Below are 22,247 nucleotides of genomic sequence, written 5' to 3'. Positions count from 1 at the left end.
TGCTGGAGTTGGGCTGGGCCTTAGAACTCTTGGACAACTTTACAATCTGCTGCTAAGACTTCCCCGTTTGAAAGCTCCAGCCAGCCTGTCCATGATCCATCCTTGTAATTTCTTCCTTAATCATTTTTGGTCATCCCACTAGCTCAAGAATATAGTTACTTTGCTTATTAATATTTTGTGTATGTGAAATTGTAGATTTACATTTTCTTGTTTGACTCAATCTCAGATTTACAAGGGTAGATTTTTTATGAGCTTATAAGCTATGATAGCATACTTAAGAATGAGAAACTAGAAGAAAGGTAATAATGAACAATACCTACATACATTTTTGACCCTTTACAACTAAGATTATTTGTGAGGATTATAAGGTATCATGAAAGTGGGAAAGATGGTCTCCCTTTGTATTGATGGGAGATTGAGGTTCAGGGGTGGAAACATGCCCAACGCCATCTATTTTGATTTGGGCAGAGCTAAGATTCAGACCCCAATACGCATACCTGGAGAGCCCTTTCCAACATATTATATGGTCGGGGACAGGATTGGTGTGAGATGAGTAAAGATGAGGGGCTTTTCAAAAGTCCACTTAAAAAGCCAGTGATATGAGGTTTAGGTGTCGTGAGTTTGGTAACATACATGACTGACTGTGGCTCAAGCCCAAAATGTCACATCTGCTTCACCAGAATTGCAGGACAATCACAAGCATGGATTACAGGGGTTTTGTGCACACTATAGATAATACAGATTTCAAATTCTGGCATAAGACTAGGATGTAGAAAATTTATAGAGGAGATACTAAAGCCCTATCAATGTACCAACTTATTTTATTCTCTGGGTTTTATATACTGAGAACAGTTACCAACCATAATGAGTCAAGTCTCTCCCAAGGTTGTCACTGGTTGGCCTCCCTTGCATTGAGGGGACTTCAAAGGCAGGGCAAGAACAGCTGACTACTTGGATTTGATCTTGGATCTGGGAAAGAAGAATGCTATGAAAACTATGGGCACTCTGGAAGTTAAAAATAATGTACTCTGGAGAGTTTAAGATCTTTGGATAAACTAGTTGCTAGAGCAGAGAATGGGAAAAACACTGACCAGTAATGGGAACTGCTGGGAAATGGGTTAAGGTATTTTGGACTACTGAGTTTCCACCAACTCAGGTATTCACTTTGTGCCCTGGTCTGTCTGTCCCCTGTGATGTGTATAGACATACTCCCTGTATGAGCTCATCCTGTCCCTGATTTCCAATTTTCTCTAGCTCTATGCTTGCTTTGCATCACCTGGCACAGTTTCTCACCATCTTAGTTGATTACATCAGCTTACTTATGTTTCAAATCCAACATGCTCAAACCCAGCTCTGCACTTTAGAAAGCATTAAAAAAAAAAAAAAGCCTTTGCTTCAGCAGCTTTCTTTTTTTTCTTTTTTCTTTTTTTTTCAGCAGCTTTATTTTTACTCAGATGATGGTTTGGTCATGTTTTCTTAACCAAAGTGGAAGGTGATAAGGAACTGGAAGGTGAATGGGAATGATTCTGTAATGTTACAATTTTTAAAAGACTAGTATTTTGTGCTTTTAGTTTAGGCTTTTTTCTTGCAGGAATTAGGGAAGAGTACTTACCCAGCAGTCCCAACCTGTAGGTCTTAGAGTTTGTGTACTCTTGTCAGGATCATTGAAAAAGAACAACATTGAACCATGTCAGGTCTTCAAATGTCGGTGTTATGAACTTTTTTACTTAAAAAAAGGCAAAAGGCAATGTATGGTTTAGACGTAATATGGACATGCCATCTATTGAATGAGCTGCTGCACTGGGACACCGGGGAGAAGATAATCGCCAGATTTCTTAAGGGGAGGAGGGTGCAGCGGCCCCGACTCCCGCTCCGCTACCCAACACGCGAGGTCCCGCCCGCCGCTCCGACCTTCGGTTAAGTTCTGGCCACGCCCCCACTTGCAGCTGCCGTAAAGTGCGACGTCGTGGCCACGCCCTTCCGGCGCCTCTTGTGACGCAGTCACTCCGGGGTTTTTTTTTGCGCGGGAAAAGGAGGCAGTCTGAAGCTGTACCCAGTGTCGCGGAGGTTGCGGCGCCCTCCCTGGCTGCCGGCCATGGGGTTGCTGGAGCTGTGCGAGGAAGTGTTTGGCACCGCCGACCTGTACCGAGTGTTGGGCGTGCGGCGCGAGGCCTCGGACGGTGAGGTCCGACGGGGCTACCACAAAGTGTCCCTGCAGGTGCACCCGGACCGGGTCGGCGACGACGACAAAGAGGACGCCACCCGCCGCTTCCAGGTACGCGAGCCCCGGCTCCGCTGGCTGCCTGGATTTCTCTCGATCTCCTGGCCTGGTGTTTTCTAATCTTTATTTCTCGCAGCGCGGTTGCAGTGAAGGATGCAAGGGTGACTTTTGGATGCTCTTTCCTCGCAGATCCTCGGGAAAGTCTATTCTGTTTTGAGCGACAAAGAGCAGAGAGCGCTGTACGATGAGCAGGGAACAGTGGACGAAGATTCTGATGTGCTTAACCAAGATCGGGACTGGGAGGCCTATTGGAGGTTACTTTTTAAAAAGGTAGAGGAGTCTGGAGGTTTCTTTGATTATTCCAGTCATTCATTAAACAAACGATATATTGAAACGCTTTAAGGTATTGCATTTTGTGTTGTGTAGGAATGAGGAATTTGTTTCATTTTCAAATACAGATAAATATGTATACACACACGGGCAAGTATTTCCCAGGAGATAACACATTTGAAAAAGCATAAATCACACATACATTTACTGAAATGAGTATTTAATTTCCTGCTGATGTAGAGCAAGTGTAGTGAAAAAGGTGAGGGTTTTTTATTTTCTAAGATAATGCTCCAGGGTCGCCTGGGTGGCTCAACGGTTGAGCATCTGCCTTCAGCCCAGGGCGAGATCCTTGAGTCCCAGGATCGAGTCCCAATCTGGCTCCTTGCATGGAGCCTGCTTCTCTCTCTGCCTCTCTCTCTCTCTCTCTCATGAATAAATACATAACATCTTTACAAAAAAAAAAGATAGTGCTCCATTTTACATATCTCTACCTGTAAGTCCTGAGTTCTGGGAAACTTCACGTAAATTTTCCTGGTCTGTAGTTTAGTAGTTGTGAAGATTGGGGGGAGAATTCTGGAAAAACTTTGGCATAGAAAGCGTGGTTCCAAAAAAAAAAAAAGCGTGGTTCCTTGCAACAAATTCAATTCAAGCCACTGTTGTACTTGGGAAGAAACATCTCAATACCTAAATCTAGTTTTACTAGTATATTTTTTTTTAAATAAAATTCTCAATAAAATAAAATTCTCACAGTTAAAGTATATATCTCTTGTTTGTCCAGATATCTTTAGAAGACATTCAGGCTTTTGAAAAGACCTACAAAGGCTCTGAAGAAGAGCTGGCAGATATTAAACAGGCCTATTTGGATTTCAAGGGCGACATGGATCAGATCATGGAGTCTGTGCTGTGCGTGCAGTACACAGAAGAACCCAGGATAAGGAATATTATTCAGGAAGCCATTGATGCTGGCGAGATCCCCTCCTATAATGCCTTTGTCAAAGAATCAAAACAAAAGATGAATGCAAGGAAAAGGAGGGTAAGATTTTGAATGCTGTTAATTTATATCTTGATTGCTTTTAAAAATAATGTGAAGGTATTTACAATAATAGAAATATATTTAAGTTTATTGAGACGAGAGTAAAGATTAACTCTATAGTTATATAGCTCTTTTCTTAATAAAATGAGCATACCAGTTCATCAAGAGCAACTTTTTTCCCTAGTATGTTGTGCTCAAGAAGATTTTGCTATGTGGATTGTTTAATTAATATCATCTTAAGATAGCACTGAAATATTCTTCATATGGGCTAGTTCTTTTAGCTTTTTCATGGCATTGCTCAAAAAATAAAGTAATGGAGTCCAGATACAAAGGGTGGACGGACAGTGGTTCTCAGTTAAGAGACAGGGAGAGGATGGCTAAAACTTTTTTTTTTTTTGACTCTGTCTTGTGCATACAGATTTTCTGTTGTTTTTGTCCAGATTGATTCTTAAATTGGACCTAGAACATACATTTCTAAACAAATGATTTAGTTTATTTTGATGAAAGTGTCTTCCCAAACAAGCTTTGAGAGGAACACTTGTGAAGAATCAAGAATTGTGGCTTCTGTATCTTATTAAACTGTGGAATTGGTGAGGGTAGGAATGATGGCAGAGAAAAGGAGCTTAAGGATAGACAGCTGAGTTCTGGGAGGGCGTGGATTCAAGGTAGCTAGCTTGTGTCTTGTGGGGAAGACCAGACTGGGACTGAAGTAACCATAACCTGGCTTTCCCAGTAGGAGCTCAGTGGAGAGCAGTCTAAGAATTTAGATCTCTGGTGGGTACCTGAGGTAGGTTTCTTATTTTGTATGGCTAAATTGGAGGTGGAGGTAGTTCTGCAGTTTTGAGTCAATATACATACAGGGGGAAGCTGGTGTGTGTGTGTGTGTGTGTGTGTGTGTGTGTGTGTGTGTAGGCCCAGTGGAATGTATATCAAGATTATCATTTTTGGGGGTGCATCATGACTGGTTCAGTCAGTAGAGCACGTGGCTCTTAATCTCAGGGTTGTGAGTTCAAGCCCCACTTTGGGCATGGAGCCTAGTTTAAACAAAAAAAAAAAAAATCATCATTTTGGCTCATAGGCTACATCTGTTTAGGCCCATGCTGACAGTTTAAGTTGATAATCATTTTCTCTGGTGAAACTGAGTACAACTGTATCCAATAATAGGATAGATATTAGCTTGAAGCTTCCAGAGAGTTGGGGGCAAGCAAATGGCATAGTTTTTTTTTTAGAGAGACTCCAGCAAGCCTGGGGAGTAGGTATGCAGTATTAAAAGAAAGAAATTGAATACAAGGACTGAAAGTAGACAATGGAAGCTCTGTCCTTCTATTGGACTAACAAAATCCTAATGTATCACCATTCCTAGTATTAATAGCATTCATTGCTATTAGAAAATTTACTGGGGTTTGGAACCTGTTACAGTGTTGTTGAAAGAACGAACAAAACCATAATCTTTCCCAAGGTATTCTCGTGGTATTTTGCAATCCAGTGCCCTAGGAAAATTTGGCAGAAGGTGGCTTTGAAACTAGATAAAGAAAGGTAAAAACTGAATTCATTAGTGTCTATCCTACTTGGGAATTTTAAAGCAGGGTTAATCCCAAGGTACTGCCACTCATTACATGTAGTAAAAAGTGGGTTTCCAAAGGAGAGGAATTTGAGATGCTTGTATCCTGGCAACATTTTTTAAGGCATCCTTGGTTAAATGACCCTTCCTGGCTCCCTGGCATTTTGTTTCGTTCTTCTCACCTTGTGGTTAATGAATTCTAAGCTACTTGCTACCCTTAGCTAGTAAAAACGGGAAAACTCAAATGTTTATTGGAATCAGATCTACTGCACGTGCTCAGTGTTGTCTTTTAATGAATGACATATTTATGCAGTTGTGTCCTCCTTATCTATGCAGTTGTGTCCTCCTTATCTATATAATCCTCAAATTGAAAGGTTCTTACCATAGATTTGCTTTTGGGAAAGAGTGTATATTTTTAGTATATGTTAAGTTGCCGTGGAGTCTCACATGAGTTTCTGTTTTAGGCTCAGGAAGAGGCTAAAGAAGCAGAAATAAGCAGGAAGGAGTTGGGCCTTGATGAAGGAGTAGATAACTTGAAAGCAATCATTCAGGTAAACTTGGCAGATTGTCTTTGAAGGTTGTCACTACTTTCATGTTCTGATTTACTATTGATACTTTCTTTAGTGTATGATGTTGTGGGTATTTTGCTTCTTTTAAGACATATTTCATGTACCATGTTTTCATCCTTTTAAAGTGCGTAATTCAGTGGCTTTTAGTATATTCATCTAGTTGTATAACAGCACTAATTCCAGAACATTTTCATCACCTTAAAAAGAAACCCTTTGCTCATTAGCTGTCATTGCCTATTCTCCCTTCCACTAGCCTTTGACAACCAGAGTATTTTTGTCCCTGGATGGCCTTGTGTTTTGAAAGCTTGTGTTTTAACTTCTTAAACAGAGCAGACAAAAGGATCGGCAAAAGGAAATGGACAGTTTTCTGGCTCAGATGGAAGCAAAGTACTGCAAACCTAAACGAGGAGGGAAAAAAACGCCTCTCAAGAAAGAAAAGAAATAATGGAATTTTCTCATCAAAAGCCCTTAGGTGTTTGTTGGTGCCATTGTAGGCAAGGTACAGTCAAGATTTGAAGACAAAAGTCAGCCCTGCCCTTCAGAAAAGTTGTCTTTCCAGCCTAAATTATTGAGGTCAACTCTGTAGACAAAGCAGAATCTCAGCCTGATTTTAGTAATCCTAGAAATCCTGATATTTTTTGAGGTCCTGTATGAAGGAATTTGGTGGTGATTTTTGAGGGAGTGGGGGAGAGTAGTGTACTTCCTGGCAGCACTTGTCTCTGTGGATCTTCTGTACAAGGAACTCTTGTCTAGAATGTGGGTTTGTCCCGTACTGCCTTTAGCAGTTGTCATTTTGCAGGAGTGTGCATACAGCTGCAGAGCATTCAGAGTAGTGTGTGTGTGTGTGTGTGTGTGTGTGTGTGTGTGTGTTTATTAGAACAGTAACTCTAGCTAGAACGCTTTCAAAAACACTTGCTGGATATGTCTTTCAGATGTTTGCCATTTTGCTTTCAGGGTTAATATCCTTGAATAGATCCTCTCCTTTTTGTTTTATGAAGCCAGGTTTTATACTCTTCACTTGAAGTATAGGAGAAACAGATGTTAAGATTACTTCAGGTGTCTTTGTAAGACTTAATACATGATGAAATAAACAAGTTAAAAATGACTCTTAAGTTGTGAGGTCTTTTAAATGATCTCAGTGATCATTTAAACTATGATTTAGAAAAACTATAGATGCTGTTCAGAGAAGAGAGAAAAAAGTAAACTGAGTCAGCTTCATAATAGGTAGCCAGATTTACATAACATACAGAGAAGTTGTCCTGCCTGTAACTATTGAATGTCTGTCCTTAGGTGCAGATCTTGTTTGAACTTGCTTCCTCCTCTATAAAAACGTGTGGGAAGTTGGGCTAAATGACTTCTTAGAGGCTTCTTCTGACTCCTTTAACTTTGAAAGGCAGGCCATCTTGATCCATTGGTTTGTTATCATGCACTTATGGTATTTGTGAGAATAATGCAGGGATGTTTACTTACATTTAGTTGAATTGGTGTGTACTCATTGGAATATAGAAATTTTTTGGGCAACTGATCAACTTAAAATCTCTGAATTACAGACTTATATATTCAATACCATATGCATAAAACAACCCTTTTGTTACTGAGTTTTATGTATGATAATTTATCTGAGGTAAGCACATGACACATTCTTAGTCTGTGATTACAGATTAAAAAATACTCTTTAATTGTATTAAAATATAATTTAATGCACGTTGTTTGAAGCATCTGTCTTCATCTGATACATATTGATATAATTAAAAAATTACCCGTTTTCCACTCTGAAGATTTACAGTACCATCTAAAACTGATATGATCATCAAAATTAAAGTTGAATGAAATTTAAATAGAATAAATTTAAGCTATAATTAAAACCACTGCTGCATTTATGAGTGTCCTCCCAAAAAGGTCCATGGTGAAATCAGAAGAATGCTGAAGGTTCTGCATTTCTGCTCTTAAGATATGTTTATACTAATTACCAGTTTCTGAAATTTTAAGGTATTGCTGGCTCACTAATCGATCCTATAAATTTTTAAGTTTACTTAGAGTTCAAGGAGAAAATTTGGTAAGGTGAGTTAAATATATATATATGATTACTAAAGTCCTGTAAGAAGAAAAGCATAATCTGATAGGAAGCGGGCATTGTGAGGTTGAGCTGTCCTATCCGAAAATAAATATACATTATGACTTATTACATAAGTTACTTTATACCAGTATTCCACATTTGTATCTTTAGTTAGCTCCTCCAAATCTCTTTGTAAGATTGGACATCTAAAGAGAAAGCTGTAGGAATGACTTCTGTTGGATAAGTAACTCAGATTTTTGACAGCTCTGTCTCCTAAAAATGCCTTAAAAATGAGTACAACTCTCCAAAAATTCATACAAGCAGAAGTATTCTGGAGCCATTGACAATATCAAACAATCATTTGCTGCTTTTTGTGTATGTATAGCCTCATAGAATCCTGTAATAATTGAACCTGATCATTGTTAACAGACAACATGCGCAGTGATTTGGGGATAATTATTCATTCATTACATCTTTGGGTACAGATTTTACTGTCTAATAGAATAGGTTAACTTAATGCTGAAAGACAGTAACTAGAGAGAGAAACAGTACCTATGTAATCTTTGGCAGATACTCTTTTTTTCTCAGTTATACCAGATTAATGCGTCATGAAGATGGTTTTAAGTTGTCTCTTATATACAAGCTTTGCATCACAAGATGACTGAACATTGATTCGTGAATTTTTCTCGCGTGTTTCCTGCAGCCTGAAGCAGGTTCTTCTCATTTGCCCTATGGTCCCTGCCTGGTTCTAGAGACTGGTCCACCTCTGTTTTGAGATTTTGTAGATCCATGTAACTGAGGACCTGTCAGACAAAGATGACATCATAGAGTAATGTTAGTAGACATTCTAGATTTGACCATCTCAAGTTCATATCTAAGAGCTTTTTTTTTTTTTTTTTTTTTAATCTTTATTTATTTATGATAGAGAGAGAGAGAGAGGCAGAGACATAGGCAGAAGGAGAAGCAGGTTCCATGCACCGGGAGCCCGACGTGGGATTCGATCCCGGGTCTCCAGGATCACGCCCTGGGCCAAAGGCAGGCGCCAAACCGCTGCGCCACCCAGGGATCCCCTAAGGGCTCTTTTTGTTCCAGTTATCAGTCAGACTTAAATTTGGAGACTGGGACTAAGTAGTAACATATTTTCACCAAGACAATAAAAACTACATTTGCATTCTATCATGTAAATTCAAAACATCTATTAAGGTATGAAACCTAGTTTTAGAGAAGAGCCCACTGATAAAAAAAAAAAAAAAAAAAAGGACTAATATGTCTGACTTCTCTAAATATTACGACTGACCATCAATAAGGCTGAATGTAGTAACTAGCTCAGAGGCAGCATTGCTTCTCTATGAGGACTAATCCAGGGAAGAGTCTGTTGAAAGCCTTCAGAGACTACCAAGCAATGCTAATAGGAAATGAACAAGAGAATTCATTTGGATGACAGAGATGGTTTGAGGCAGATTAATTTTAACATCATACTTGATTAATCTTATTAACAGGAAATATTTAAACTGCCTAATACTTCCGAACTTCACTGACAACATCATGAGAATGACCGTGATGGTGATGAATTTATCTTTATAGGGAGAATTAAGATATTCTTAAATTTTCTACCCTCCTATGAAAATACAATCTATTAGAATATGACTTAAAAATCAGAACAGTTAATGGGATGGACTCAGACTCAGCATGTCTTAGCATTTTTAAATTTCTTTTCTTACCTTGGCCTAGCAGGTTAACTGACCAAAGTAGTTTATTCTATGGCAATATAGATTTTGCATAATAAAATCCGTGCAGTGTTTGAATGTTATCAAAATGACTTACTTAGCTTAAACTTCTTAGATTGAAAAAATAGTTTGCCAGAGTGGTAAGAAGTTAATTTACATATGGGAAAACAAATCTGGAACATGGCTGTGAGCAATAGAGGTCTCCTCTATCTTTATTATTATACCATTTCCAAAAGGAATTTGAGGTGAGTTACAATGATGTAGGGGAACAATATAATAAAATCCGGAGGGAGGGAAAATAAACCTAGAACAAAGGCAGCATCTTAACATAGTCACATAAAATAAGAGCCATGGTCCCACCTGTCACTGCAGATCCCCTACCAGGTCGGGCCTGATGAGGATACTCAACTGCACAAGAATGATGGTACTGTGTATCTGGCTGCAGAAACAAAGAAAATATGACACACTTCTTACAATGTGACATTTCCCAAAGGATAATATATTAGTAGTATGTTTACAAGGGAAAACCTTGAAATCAGACAGTATTGTAAATGGCATTGTCTGCCAATCTGAGGGACAAGTTGGCTGAGTACACTCTTGTACATCAAGTAAAAAAAATCCCAAGCCAGGGACGCCTGGGTGGCTCAGCGGTTGAGCATCTGCCTTTGGCTCAGGGCATGATCCTGGAGTCCTGGGATCGAGTCCCACATCAGGCTTCCTGCATGGAGCCTGCTTCTGTCTGCCTATGTCTCTGCCTCTCTCTCTCTCTGTCTTTCATGAATAAATACATAACATCTTTTAAAATTTTAGCACTTACAAATAATCCACATGGTTTAATATTTCTAAGCGTTTATAATTGGCTGCCAAGGAAATTTTATCTAATTTCAACAATCTGCTGTTTAAAACAACAATGGAGCCTTTTCAGCGACACAGATACCCATCACTTCACCTCCATACTTGAAATGAGACTCAATATGAAACCCAAACATTTCAGAATTATTTCTAGGAATTTAAAGATTTTCAGAACAGCTGAAATAATGAAATGCAAATATCAAAAAAAGTTGTGAATGCCGTCCCACTGGTGCTTCTGGAATAAAAATTACCCCTCTCCGTTCTCTGTCAGAGCAATGCAATCAAGAGATTTCAAGAATTTTTTTTATGGTGAAGCCCCCTTTTTTTTAATTGGGGTCACCAAACTTCTTTATAGAGGGCCAAAAAGTAGATATTTTAGGCTTTGTGGTACATACTGTTGCAGCTATTCAACTCTGCTGTTGTGATGGGAAAGCAGTCATGATATGTAAGCAAACGAGTATGGTAGCTCTACTCTACAGAAACAGGAATTTTTGTGGTAAGCCAGATGTCGCATACCAACGGTTTGCTGACCCCTCTTCTAGAGGAGAACACCAGGGGGAGCTGAGTGCTAGTCTGGAAGTGCCCCGCCAAGAACTCCAATCTAGTGCTCTGAGTACCCTGAGCTGTCAACTACTCTCCCTTTGCATGTCAGCACATTGGGAGAGAAATAGCTAAGGAAAGAAATTCTTGTATTGTTATAAACATCAGAAAAAAGAAACTGAAATGTCTTAATGTGTTTAATTCTTAAGGCAACCAAAAATTATTTTTTGGCAACCAAAAATTAAATGTTTTATAGAGAATCTAGCTGTAGAATATAATCATCAAACACTGCTCAACAAATGCTCTGAATCAAATTATGAGAAGATGGATTAATAGAGGTTTTCAAACTTTCTAGGGTTCACATTAAGATTCAGAAATGCTCACATTTTCCTTTAGCTCCTGTTTTGGTGAATCTTCCCCTAAATAAAGCATCTTGAAGTCTGTTGAATAATGCCCCCGACCCCCAATCCCCTATCCCCACCAAAATTTATGCTTACCTGGAACCTGTGCATTTTACTTTATTTGGAAATAGGATCTTTGCAGATGTAATCAAGGTAAGATGAAGTCAGATTAGATTAGAGTTAGCCATAAATTCAGTGATTGGTATCTTTATAAGAGGGAAATTTGGACACAAACATATAGGGAAGACGGCTATGTGAAGGCAGAGGCAGAAATTGGAGTGATGTAGCTGCGGGCCAAGGAGTACCAAGGATTGCTGGCAACCACCAGAAGCCAAGAAGAGATAAGAAAACCTCCTCCCTAGAACCTGCAGAAGGAACATGGTTCTGCTGACACCTTGTTTGGACTTCTAGGCTCTGGAAATGACAATAAATTTCTGTTGTTTGAAGCCACCCAGTCTGTGGTAGTTTGTTATGGTAGGCCTCGGAACTTAACATGCTGTCTCATTAATTTGTTCTCACCACTCTCGGTGGTGGACTGTATGGTGCTTTAGGCTGATACAATTCACCAGTTAGAAGTTGGAATAAGTGGGCTTCAGATACCACCATCCTGGAAAGTGGTATTGGATTGGAGGTCCCTGGCTTCTGGGCACTGAGTGGTTCCAGATCCCCAAGCTCTTCAAGCCGCCTTGCCACAAAGCAGATCAAGTGGGGTTGAGTAAGGTCAGTGCATGACCTCCAATCTCCCAATAAGCTTTTTTTCTATTACTCACTTAAAAGTAAAAGGGCCAGTAAATGGACATTAAAATGGTAAGGCGATTTGAGCATCTCAAACACCAATTTAAAAAAAGATGAAAGTCCTGACTTGGCATCCATCAGTCCACATAATTTGATACCACTTTTGGTGTAACTCCATAAGAGCAGTGTTAGAGAAGGAGTTATGCTGATTTGATGTACTGGAGTTGAATTTCTTTTTTTTTTCTTTTTTTTTCTTTTTGCTTATTCTCAGAAATATTAACATTTAACAATTTAAGTTGTTTAGAATTTGTGACTAGGCATTTTACCATTTTCATTTTACCTTATTACCTTTTCTTATTTTCAATGGCAGAGACCAGTCAGAATTTCAATAAAATGTACTTACAACACTATTTTTATTGTTAAGAGTCTCTGCTTTTACTCTTGGTTGGTTAAGGCACTATGTGAAACCTTAAGTCTGCCAAACTAGTTTTTTTCTTTCCCCAGCTGTCAAGACAATAGAGGAAGTATGTCACTACCAAAAATGACTGAGTTGTGTTGGGCCTGGAGAAAAAGTCAGGTAGTAGCCTCTCCTGGGGCTGCTGATAGTTAGGCTCATCCACCACAGCACTTCGAGCTCGACTGGAGTCACCATGGGTTTTCTGCAGGAGAGACAAAAATTATAGAAACTGTTAAAACAACTTGTAGCAAAAGCTATGCATGTCCTCCATCAACCCAAGTAGGTATGGTAACTGCAGGCCAAGCAGCTCCAGTTCCATTGTCAGAGTTAGGACTCAGTTTGTACTTCTGACAAAAGGTATTATAAATCAATTCCAGAACAATGGACCCTGCAGAAGTACTGGCCATGAGGTTTTATCAGCACATGGAAAAGCAGGAGGAGAAAGACGTACCGTTTGTCTTTGTGGCCCCACAGAGCTCAAGTGTTCCACTTCAGCTGTCCCAATAGGGGGCAGCAGATTGTTTCGACTCATGGGCATTGGTGAGGGAGAGGAGAGCGAGTCCGTGGCTACTGGGCTGCAGATCCCACCAGCAAACACCAAGATATGAAAAACATAAAGTTACCACAATGCAAGCAAGCTGATTTAGAATCAAATAAATGAGGGAGATGAGTTTAATGTCATGCACAGAATGCTTTAAGTTGCCTATGTTTTTAAGTAAGGCAGTCACAGGATTTTGGAAAATTAGAGTTTGGGGGATTTTTTCATAGTATTTTCTGATTTTTGTTGAAACTTTTATTTTGGGCACACAGCAGAAGTTGACCCTTTGTCTCAAAGAATGCTGGACAAAAGCAGTTTTCCCTGTCTGGTGTTAATACTGGGTGTTAACCTATCAAGGATTTGTAATTTCACATCTGGTGGAATTCTCCACAGTTCTGGGACTTTTGGTTGTCCTTTTCAGTAATAACAGTAGTCCTTATCTACTGTTTTGCTTTCCATGATTTCAGTTACCCATGGTCACTGAGGTCCAGAAGTAGATGATCCTCATTCTGACGTATTGTTGGAAGGTCACGAGTAGCCTAATGCTGCATCACAGTCCCTCCATCATTAACTCACTTCATCTCATCACGTAGACATTTTATCATCTCACATCATCACAAGAAGAAGAGGAATAAGTGTGGTACAGTAAGATACTATGACCACATTCACATAAATTTTACTCCAGTATATTATAATTGTTCCACTTTATTATTACTGTTAATCTCTTACTGTACATAATTTAGAAGTTAAACTTTATCATAGGTATGTATAAGAAAAAACATGTAAGGTTTGGTACTATCCACAGTTTCAGATATCCACTGGGGGTCTTGAAACCTATACCCTTGGATAGGATGACTATTGTAATTAGGATTCCCAGGCAAAGTTCCTAAATGTTCCTTTTATGGTATTTCTAGTGGTTTGTAGCATTACTCATACTCAAGACAGTACCTAAAAATCAATGATACTTTCACGTCCCAAAAGAAAGAAGGTAATTTGTTTCTTTCCACTTTGAAGAAACTGTCAGAAGGTATGAAAGATTAATTATACCGCAAGAGAGCTCATCTTCAAGTAAGTGAATCTATATATTAATATCAACATCAACATAAAATAGATAAGAAAAATCTCCAGTCCTGACAAAGACTTTTGGTTGTTAATGGACATTTCTTTTAGTGAATCTTTTGGGATAAATTAAAACAAACTGAAAAATCAAAGTCAAGAAATTACATGTGCTTGATTTAAAAGCTGAATTCATGATCTTATACACTTGGTCATAGTCTTAGAATCATACATCCTAAACTGTTTTGTGAATCAGCAACTAATGAAAGAATTTTATTTAAAAGTAGGCTTCTAAGTATTTTTTACAAGGCTCAGAGTGAATTAAAGGTGGCAAAAGGGAAGAAAATATGGTTAGTGTCATTTCCTAAGAAGTGCTAAGGGATATTTTCCCCAGTATATAGACAAGTACTTATTTGAGATTAAAATGTTATTGTCAATAGAGTGAGCAAATCCCAGTGGTCAGAAAAATATTAAAGGGGAGTTAACTTATTTTGGGATGAATTTCACTGAACATGTACTCGCTAAGGAAAATGTTTAATAAGATACATATATCTTATTTCCTTCGATCAGTGTCACTGAAGTATTCTAGCCAACATTTTATTTGTATAAGTAAAAATCTTTAACAGGAAGATCCAATATCTGAATTGTATTCAAATTTAATCACATTTCTTTTTTGGATTTATTTTATTTATTTTTTTTTAAGATTTTATTTATTTATTTATTCATGAGAGACAGAGAGAGAGAGAGGCAGAGACACAGGCAGAGGGAGAAGCAGGCTCCATGCAGGGAGCCCGACATGGGACTCGATCCTGGGTCTCCAGGATCAGGCCCTGGGCTGAAGGCGGCGCTAAACCACTGAGCCACCCGGGCTGCCCTCTTTTTTGGATTTAAACCAGTGTACAGTCCATCATGAGAATATGTAATGATTAGTTTTTAGGCATATGTTTTAGTCTTACACTTAAATTCATCCTCTCTATAAAATTCTTCATTAGTTTTATGACAGTTTCCAAAAATTCTGCTTTTCAAACCTACATTCGGGGTCCTCTGAGGATTTCTTCCATAGGTCTTGGCGTTCCAGCGCATGAATGGCTTGTGCTGATGGGATGAAGGGTACGTGGTGGAGGATTGCGTCTCCTGGCAGATTGTGCTGTGTATGACAGAGCTGATATACTGAGCTCTAGGGCTCGATTTGGCCAATTTCGAGATGAAAGGATGGTACTGGATCCAGGTCTCATAAGTAACTTGTCATCAAGATCTCTAGTGGCCAAATCAGAAACCAACAATGAAATGGACATTGCTCTGTATAGGGAAACAGGACTCAAAGGCTTAAACTATAAAACATATTCAACGGAGAATAAAGCAAAAGTAACCTAGTTTACACAAGTCACGTAATCTAGTTTAGGCATGAGAACATGTTCTTAAATACCTCATTTTAATTGTACAGGTAATTTACTAGAATGGAGATTTGGTTGGGAAAGCTCATCCATTATTCACCAGGCATGACAGTCACTTCTTCAGTGACAGGCTAACCTGAAGAGTACCTACTCTAGAATGCTTCCCAGAAGTTCATCCTAGGGACTGAGATCCCTACCATATTTGAGGCATTCTTTGTGCTGAAGGAAAGGCTTAGTTGAAAGGCAAATAACTGCTGCTTAGGAAGTGTGGTACTAGCGAGGTTCCTACTAGAAGAGGAAAATACTGAGCTCATTGGAGCCTGCAGGCATGGGGATTGGGTTCTTTGGAAAGCTGGAAGCTTGTAGACAAAGGATCCAGAGCCTCATGCTGCCCAGGGCACTAGGAATACGGTAGATCAGTTTGCATAAGCAATTGAAATACAACTTTTCTGTAAGTACTCTGGTAAATAGAATACCATGCCCAAACAATTAAGTAGCTTAAACTTTGCCCTACAGACTCAGGTTTTTATTTTTGTTTTTTAAGCAGAGGAGATATTTCTGTTGTAAGACCCCTGAGAGACAGTATTTGGATAAGGAAATGGAGAGAAAGTGAAAGAATTAAGCTCTACTACATGCTCTTTTGGCTTTTAGCAAGTTCCTCAAACTTGGTGACTGCTTTGGTCCTTAGTGCAAAATATACCTCAGCATTTGGAGGACCTTGAAGGGAGACTACCTACCAAGAAATGGAACTAAACCTTGAGTGTCAGTCACAGAGGTCGTGCTGGCCTTCTACCACCCTAACCATTCACTTACTAGCCTTTTCTTTGCACACCCTAACTGCTTTCTATTACAGTAGCTTTAGGACTTAGCTGCTCCATGCTTATCTTTATTTTGTCTTCGGGACTACTCATTCATAATCCTGGATTCAGTTATCACCTTTAGCCAGGTGACTTCTAGATCAATCTCCAAATCTGATGTCTTCCATGTTTCCGGTGAGATGGCTTGGCATTGTAAACTCAACACACCCCAAACCAAATGTATCTTTACCCTACAACAAACTTCCCTTGAGCTTTGAAATCTCAGAGCTGATTCTGGTTCCTCTATTTTTATAGAATCTGTCTTCTGGTGTGAATGTCTTCTAAAATATTCCATTCCTTTCTTATTCTTTGCTACAACTTGAGTATAGGCTTTTAGTAGCTGATGCTTGAACTCCTATATTAGACTCTTTACCTTCAGTTCCTCCTTCTTCAATCCAGTCTGTGTTCTTCTGCTATAAAATCTCTTTTAGATTCCTGACTTAAATACATGTGCTGCCCAAGTGAAATTGGGAAGTGTCAAATGGCATAATTACTTCAGAAAACTGTATGGCAGTTTCTTACAAAGTTAAACATACACTTACTGACCCAAGAAAAATGAAGCCCATGCAAGAATATATTTATGGTGCCTTTATGCATAAGAGCCACAATCTGGAAACACTCCAAATGTTCATTAACAGGAGAATAGATAAATCGTAGTATGTTCTTACAATAGAATATTATTTGTTAATAAAAGAGAAGGTCACATGCCACAACATGCATGAATGGATCTCAAAAACATGGCATTCAAAACCGTCCAGTCTGGTCCGAACCTTCATTAATTTCATAGTCTTCTTTCCACTACTCACACCATGATCTATTTTAATTCTGGAAGATGGTCCATGATCTTTGGTCAGAAGCATTAAAATTCTGACCTCTTTTCTTACTGTAGCAAAACTGGTCTGCTTTCCCTTCTAAAGAGTCTGTATTTTTTGCCTCCGAATCTTTTCCCACACCATTCCTTCTATCTAGAATAGTCTTGTTGCTCTTCTCTGCTTATCCAAACTCCCATTTTGAAGGAAAAGTTCATACTATAGTTACCCACCAAAATGCCTCACTTCTTTGGGACTGCCATGCATTCACTCTGGGTACCACACACTTGACATTCAGTCACAAAAATGCACTATTTGGTTGAGTCTCTTTTTACCCATGTCTGTCTTCTCTTTCCAGTTACATTATCAGAAACCATTTCCCTTTAATGTTTTTACTCCCCAGATGTCTCTTTGATTGCTTGGTATGTACTCAATATATGTATGATGATTTGACTGATTTATCTTTCCTTCTATTTCTCAGTGATCTACATAAATTCTAAAGTCTTAAAAATTTTACATTTCTTACAGTAGCTTGTCCATTAGGGAGAGATTTCTTGGCTGTAGAGGCATCCCATGAACCAAGAGACCATTCACATTTGGCTGATGACCACTTGCTGCTTGACAGAGATTCATCTATATGTCAAAAGAAAATGTTACTTGGTTGGTGAAGACATTTTCTGGGTTTCCCAGCTTTGCCAAATTTTCAGATTAGATAATCTGTACATTCTTCTCCTATTCCCCCTGCAGCTAAAGCCCCAAGTCCACTGTCAAGATGACAAGTCCAAGTCCTTTTCTCTTCATTTCTAAGTGACTGCAGGTAGGGGAAGCCTGATTAACTGAGATGAAAGCAGTTAACAGCCACTCTGATAGGGGAGAGAGGACTTCATTCCTATCATTATTTACATTACATTAGGGAAAAAAAAAACCCTACAAAATATGGAACAAATATAGGGGAAAAAAAACTAGAGTAAACTCAGACATAATCTCTTTCGTCAATCTTATTTATGCTCTACACAAACTAATGCTTTTCTTTCATGAGCAGTCATGACCTCAATTCTGAAGCCTCTTATTAGCAAGAGTTCATCTTATCCTAGTGTTAGAAGGACTTAATCTTCCTTGGACTGACACTGCCACCTTGGGGTGCTGTTGATTTTCTCTGTCAGATCATCAGTTCAGTGCCCTTTCTGGCCATCTCCTCCTCTGCCATACCATGCATTTTCCTCCTATTTTCTCTCAGAAATATTTGAATTAATGCTTTTCCTTCCTTTGGTTATTAATAGCCAGAAACATGTAGGTTATTCATTACTTAGGCTACCTAACCCATAGTCAGATCACTTCATGTTAGAAGTATTTTATTACCACCGAAGGAACATTAGTTCACCAATTAATCCTCCAGTGTAATAAGATATAGATGGGCCTTGCTGGTTTTATTTTTAAATAAACCCTTGTAAATCCAGCAGCACAATATCAGGCCAGGATACAAAGCAAATACTAAATCTGGTAGTAAAGCCCAGTGTTGATAAGCATGGCTCAAGGGTTAGGACTCTCCCTCATTCTTTTTTTTTTTTTAATTTTTTTTTTGCCACAAGTAACACTGGGAAACTATTAGGAAACAGCCTAGATAAGTCATGAAATCAGGCTCATCAGCCTTCTGCAAGAAATGGCCATGTTTATGCTTGTCCACGGACTTAACTGGGACTTCTTCCTTCCTTTGGTTTGCCTTTTATGCCTCAGTTATAATGAGTACAAAACCCCCCAAAAGCAAAAAAGTCAACAGATTGAAATATCAAAAATAAAAACCAGGTAGGCTGAGATAAAAAGGAACGAAATGGACAAAATCATAGGATAGGATGTTAAGGCCTCAGAAGATCTGAGATTGTTCCCCTTTCAGTCATATCCTTTATTCTTCCCCAAACAGAATTAGGCTACCACATAGCTATTTCTACATGACATGACATATGGATGACTTTTAAAAAGAGCTGACTGAAAATTATCAACCCTAATTTGCTATTCATTTTTTTTTTTAATTTCCTTGAGAGAGAGCGCGTGTGTGCAAGCAAGAGCTGGAGGAGGGGAGAAGGGTGAGAGAATATTAAGCAGGCTCCACACCCAGTGCAGAGCCTGCCATGGCTCTTGATCACACCACCCTGAGATCATGACTGAACTGAAATCAAGAGTCAGATGCTCAACCGACTGAGCCACCCAGGTGCCTTGCTATTAATTTTTAAACTGAAATTAAACATCATTGCAGAGTCACTGGATTATTGTGATAAACACATAACTTTACTGAAAAAAAAAAAAAAAACCTGAATCCTACATAATAAAATTAAAGCAAATAACCGAGCAAGCTGCTTCTGGCAAGAACAACCCTGGGTTCTCCAGGACTTCCCTGCACGGGACTTACTGGGTTTGAGGTTATGGGTGGCACCTTCGACTGTGGCACTGGAGGGAAGACCAGAGGTTGTGGCTCATTCAGCACACGGGGGCTTCCTGAAGCTGGTCTGGAGATGGCAGCCGTGCTTTCATCATCTGAGCAAAGGAGCAGAGTCTATAAGCCATGGGTATCTTTGGATTCAGAGCAAGACAGTGAAAAAAATTTTTCCCCAAGAATTCATAATCTAAGCCTTCACTCACTTTTGCAGCCCAATTTCATACCACCCTCATGTAGAAAAAAACCCATTTAAGAAGTTAAAGTGGTTTCCGAGGCTCATGAGGCAGAAGGAAAAAGATCTCTGGAGTAAAGCTGTCCCATAGAACACCTGGAGTTATAATATAATGGCTTCTGGCCACATGTGGCACTAGAGCCCTTAAAATCTGATTTGTTATTGAGGAACAGAATTTTAAATTTTAGTTAATTTTAATGAATAAAATGAATTTGACAAATTAAAATTTAAATAGCCAAACAGATTTGGAAAAGAAAAACTACAAAAGAGAAAATTGCTAAAATAAAAAACAGAACTAATAGATTAGATACTGCTGAAGATATTAGTGAACTGGAAGAAAAAGATGTGAAGAAATAATTCTGAATTCAATCCAGAGGAAAGGAGATGAAAAATATGAACTGTACTCTAAAAAGTTAATTTTCCTGTATATAAATTATACCTTAGTTTTAAAAATGTACAAATAAAATCACAGTGAAACATCTTTTTACATGTTGACAATGAAATATTGATCAGTATCCTGATGAGATTGTGAACACAGGAACTTGTGTACTGTTAGTGGGCATGTAAAACTGGTACAGTCATGTTGGATAGTTTGGTGTGATCTAGTAAATTGAAGATACATATTCCCTAAGACCCAGCAACTCTATTCCTTTGTATATACACCCTGGAGGAAATTTTGCACATGTGTACCAAGAGAAATGCTCAAGATTGTTTTATAGCATCATTGATCATAATTGCAAAACACTGGATTTGAGGATTTTAGCACTTCTTACCATCAGTTATGGCTCCAAAGCACAACTCAAGATAAGGAACCATGTTTCTGAGTAGAATTAATATGCACTTTGGGTCTTCATTGTTTGTAAATCACTTATATTATCAGTACAGTAGTAAACCAAAATGTAAACCAAATCTTGACAAAAATATCCAGTGAAGCTTGTTTCCCCATTAGCAAATTAGGGTTAATAGTAAAAATAATTATTCATTTTAATTAATTATATTATTAGTTTTTACTTTAAAATATTTTTTCATAATTTGGATTTTAAAACTGGCCCGATTAAAGTTTAAATGACTGTAAAAATAAAAATTATAATAATTTTTATATTTTCTTTTTTTTTTAAGATTTTATTTATTCATGAAAGACACAGAGAGAGAGGCGCAGAGACACAGGCAGAGGGAGAAGCAGGCTCTATGCAGGGAGCCTGACGTGGGACTTGATCCGGGGACTCCAGGATCAGGCCCTGGGCTGAGGCGGCACTAAACCACTGAGTCACCAGGGCTGCCCATGTTTATATTTTCTTAGCATTTTATATGCTTTTGGGTTACTGTTGACAAACCTTAAAATACAAGTTGTCATGGTCCTATGCACTTTGGTTTTGTTCCTTACATAGGGGTAGAAAAAGTTGTTTTAGTGGTAGGGATAGGTTTGTACCAGCACCCACAGGTTGGCTCTGAGAGCAGCTAACCAACTGGTCCACACCAAAGCCCAAAATCCAAGAGTTCTCTTTCCATACTTGAAGATGTTATTTTACAAAAGTAATGATAACACCTAACATTTATTGCACTGTTCCATATTCCAGGAACTATTTTATATGCTTTAATGTAACTCATTTACTCCTTATACAACCCTATGCAATATTAGATTTGAGAGCAGGGATTGGCTAACTGTGGCCCATGCATGGGCCAGATATGATCCATTACCTGTTTATCTTACTGCAGTAAAATGAGCATAACATAAAAATTGCCACTTTAACCATTTTAAAGTGTGCAATTCAGTGGCACTGAGTACATACATAATGTGCAGCCATCACCACTCTAGTTCCTTAACTTTTTCATCACCCCCAAAGGAAATCTCATGTCCATTACCACTGTTACTTTTTATAAATAAAGTTTTAACAGCACTTTATTTTTATCACTGTATAATAGTCTCCTATGAATGTATCACATTGGACTGTTGAGGAACATTTGGGTAGTTTCAAGTTTATATTTTCCAGCATGTGGTACTATTACGGACTTTCTTTTTTAAAAGATTTTATTTATTTATTCCGAGAGAGAGAGAGAGAGCAAGTGAGAGCGAGCGTACAAGCAGGCAGAAGAGCAGAGAGGGAAGGAGAAGAGGGCTCAATCCAAGGACTCCAGAATTATGACCTGAGCCAAAGGCAGTTGCTTAACGGAGTAAGCCACCCAGGCTCCCCTATTATGGACATTCTTATGTATGTTTTAGTGAACATATATACTGAACACATAAGAGTGTACACAGGCACATCCACCCATTGGTATATTGTTTATGGCTGCTTTCAAGGGCAGAGTTGAGTAATTGCAACAGACAGGATAGGATGGCTGGCAATGACTGAAATATTTACAACCTGTCTCTTTATACACAAAGTTTGGTGACTACTGTTTTAGGGGGTCAACTCACTAAATCAGTCCACCAAACCATATAGAGATCCT

At 38.6% G+C, this 22,247-nt stretch overlaps 2 protein-coding genes and 1 long non-coding RNA gene across 16 annotated transcripts in view; 1 reads left to right on the top strand and 2 right to left on the bottom strand.

Moving 5' to 3' along the window:
- Positions 1 to 2,761, bottom strand: part of LOC144312352 (uncharacterized) — a 52,030-nt gene extending 49,269 nt beyond the window's left edge. For 2 of the 5 annotated variants that reach the window (XR_013377830.1, XR_013377828.1), the window contains exons 1-2: positions 1,613 to 2,730; positions 861 to 969 (exon numbers count right to left, since the gene is read on the bottom strand). This is a non-coding gene — a long non-coding RNA (uncharacterized LOC144312352). Of the gene's footprint in view, positions 1 to 860; positions 970 to 1,612 lie in introns of all 5 variants that reach the window. The other 3 variants (XR_013377826.1, XR_013377827.1, XR_013377825.1) reach the window with 3 other exon arrangements.
- Positions 24 to 6,819, top strand: DNAJC9 (DnaJ heat shock protein family (Hsp40) member C9). Its single transcript, XM_077894977.1, has 5 exons — positions 24 to 2,275; positions 2,411 to 2,551; positions 3,330 to 3,584; positions 5,610 to 5,696; positions 6,043 to 6,819. Exons 1-5 carry the CDS (start codon positions 2,096 to 2,098, stop codon positions 6,157 to 6,159), a joined length of 780 nt encoding a protein of 259 aa, XP_077751103.1. The 5' UTR covers positions 24 to 2,095; the 3' UTR covers positions 6,160 to 6,819.
- Positions 6,401 to 22,247, bottom strand: part of FAM149B1 (family with sequence similarity 149 member B1) — a 72,943-nt gene continuing 57,096 nt past the window's right edge. For 8 of the 10 annotated variants that reach the window (XM_077894965.1, XM_077894963.1, XM_077894968.1 and 5 more), the window contains 7 exons: positions 19,541 to 19,665; positions 17,663 to 17,769; positions 15,109 to 15,333; positions 12,934 to 13,057; positions 12,562 to 12,684; positions 9,858 to 9,936; positions 6,401 to 8,573 (listed from right to left, as the gene is read on the bottom strand). In XM_077894965.1, the coding sequence (XP_077751091.1) occupies positions 8,500 to 8,573; positions 9,858 to 9,936; positions 12,562 to 12,684; positions 12,934 to 13,057; positions 15,109 to 15,333; positions 17,663 to 17,769; positions 19,541 to 19,665 (857 nt within the window). In that variant the 3' untranslated portion in view covers positions 6,401 to 8,499. The remainder of the gene's footprint in view (positions 8,574 to 9,857; positions 9,937 to 12,561; positions 12,685 to 12,933; positions 13,058 to 15,108; positions 15,334 to 17,662; positions 17,770 to 19,540; positions 19,666 to 22,247) is intronic. The other 2 variants (XM_077894967.1, XM_077894964.1) reach the window with 2 other exon arrangements.

Source organism: Canis aureus, chromosome 4 (genome assembly GCF_053574225.1).
Source record: "Canis aureus isolate CA01 chromosome 4, VMU_Caureus_v.1.0, whole genome shotgun sequence".
Lineage (NCBI taxonomy): Eukaryota > Metazoa > Chordata > Mammalia > Carnivora > Canidae > Canis > Canis aureus.
Note: the sequence above shows the minus strand (reverse complement) of the source record. Positions and strands in the feature narration are given on the sequence as shown.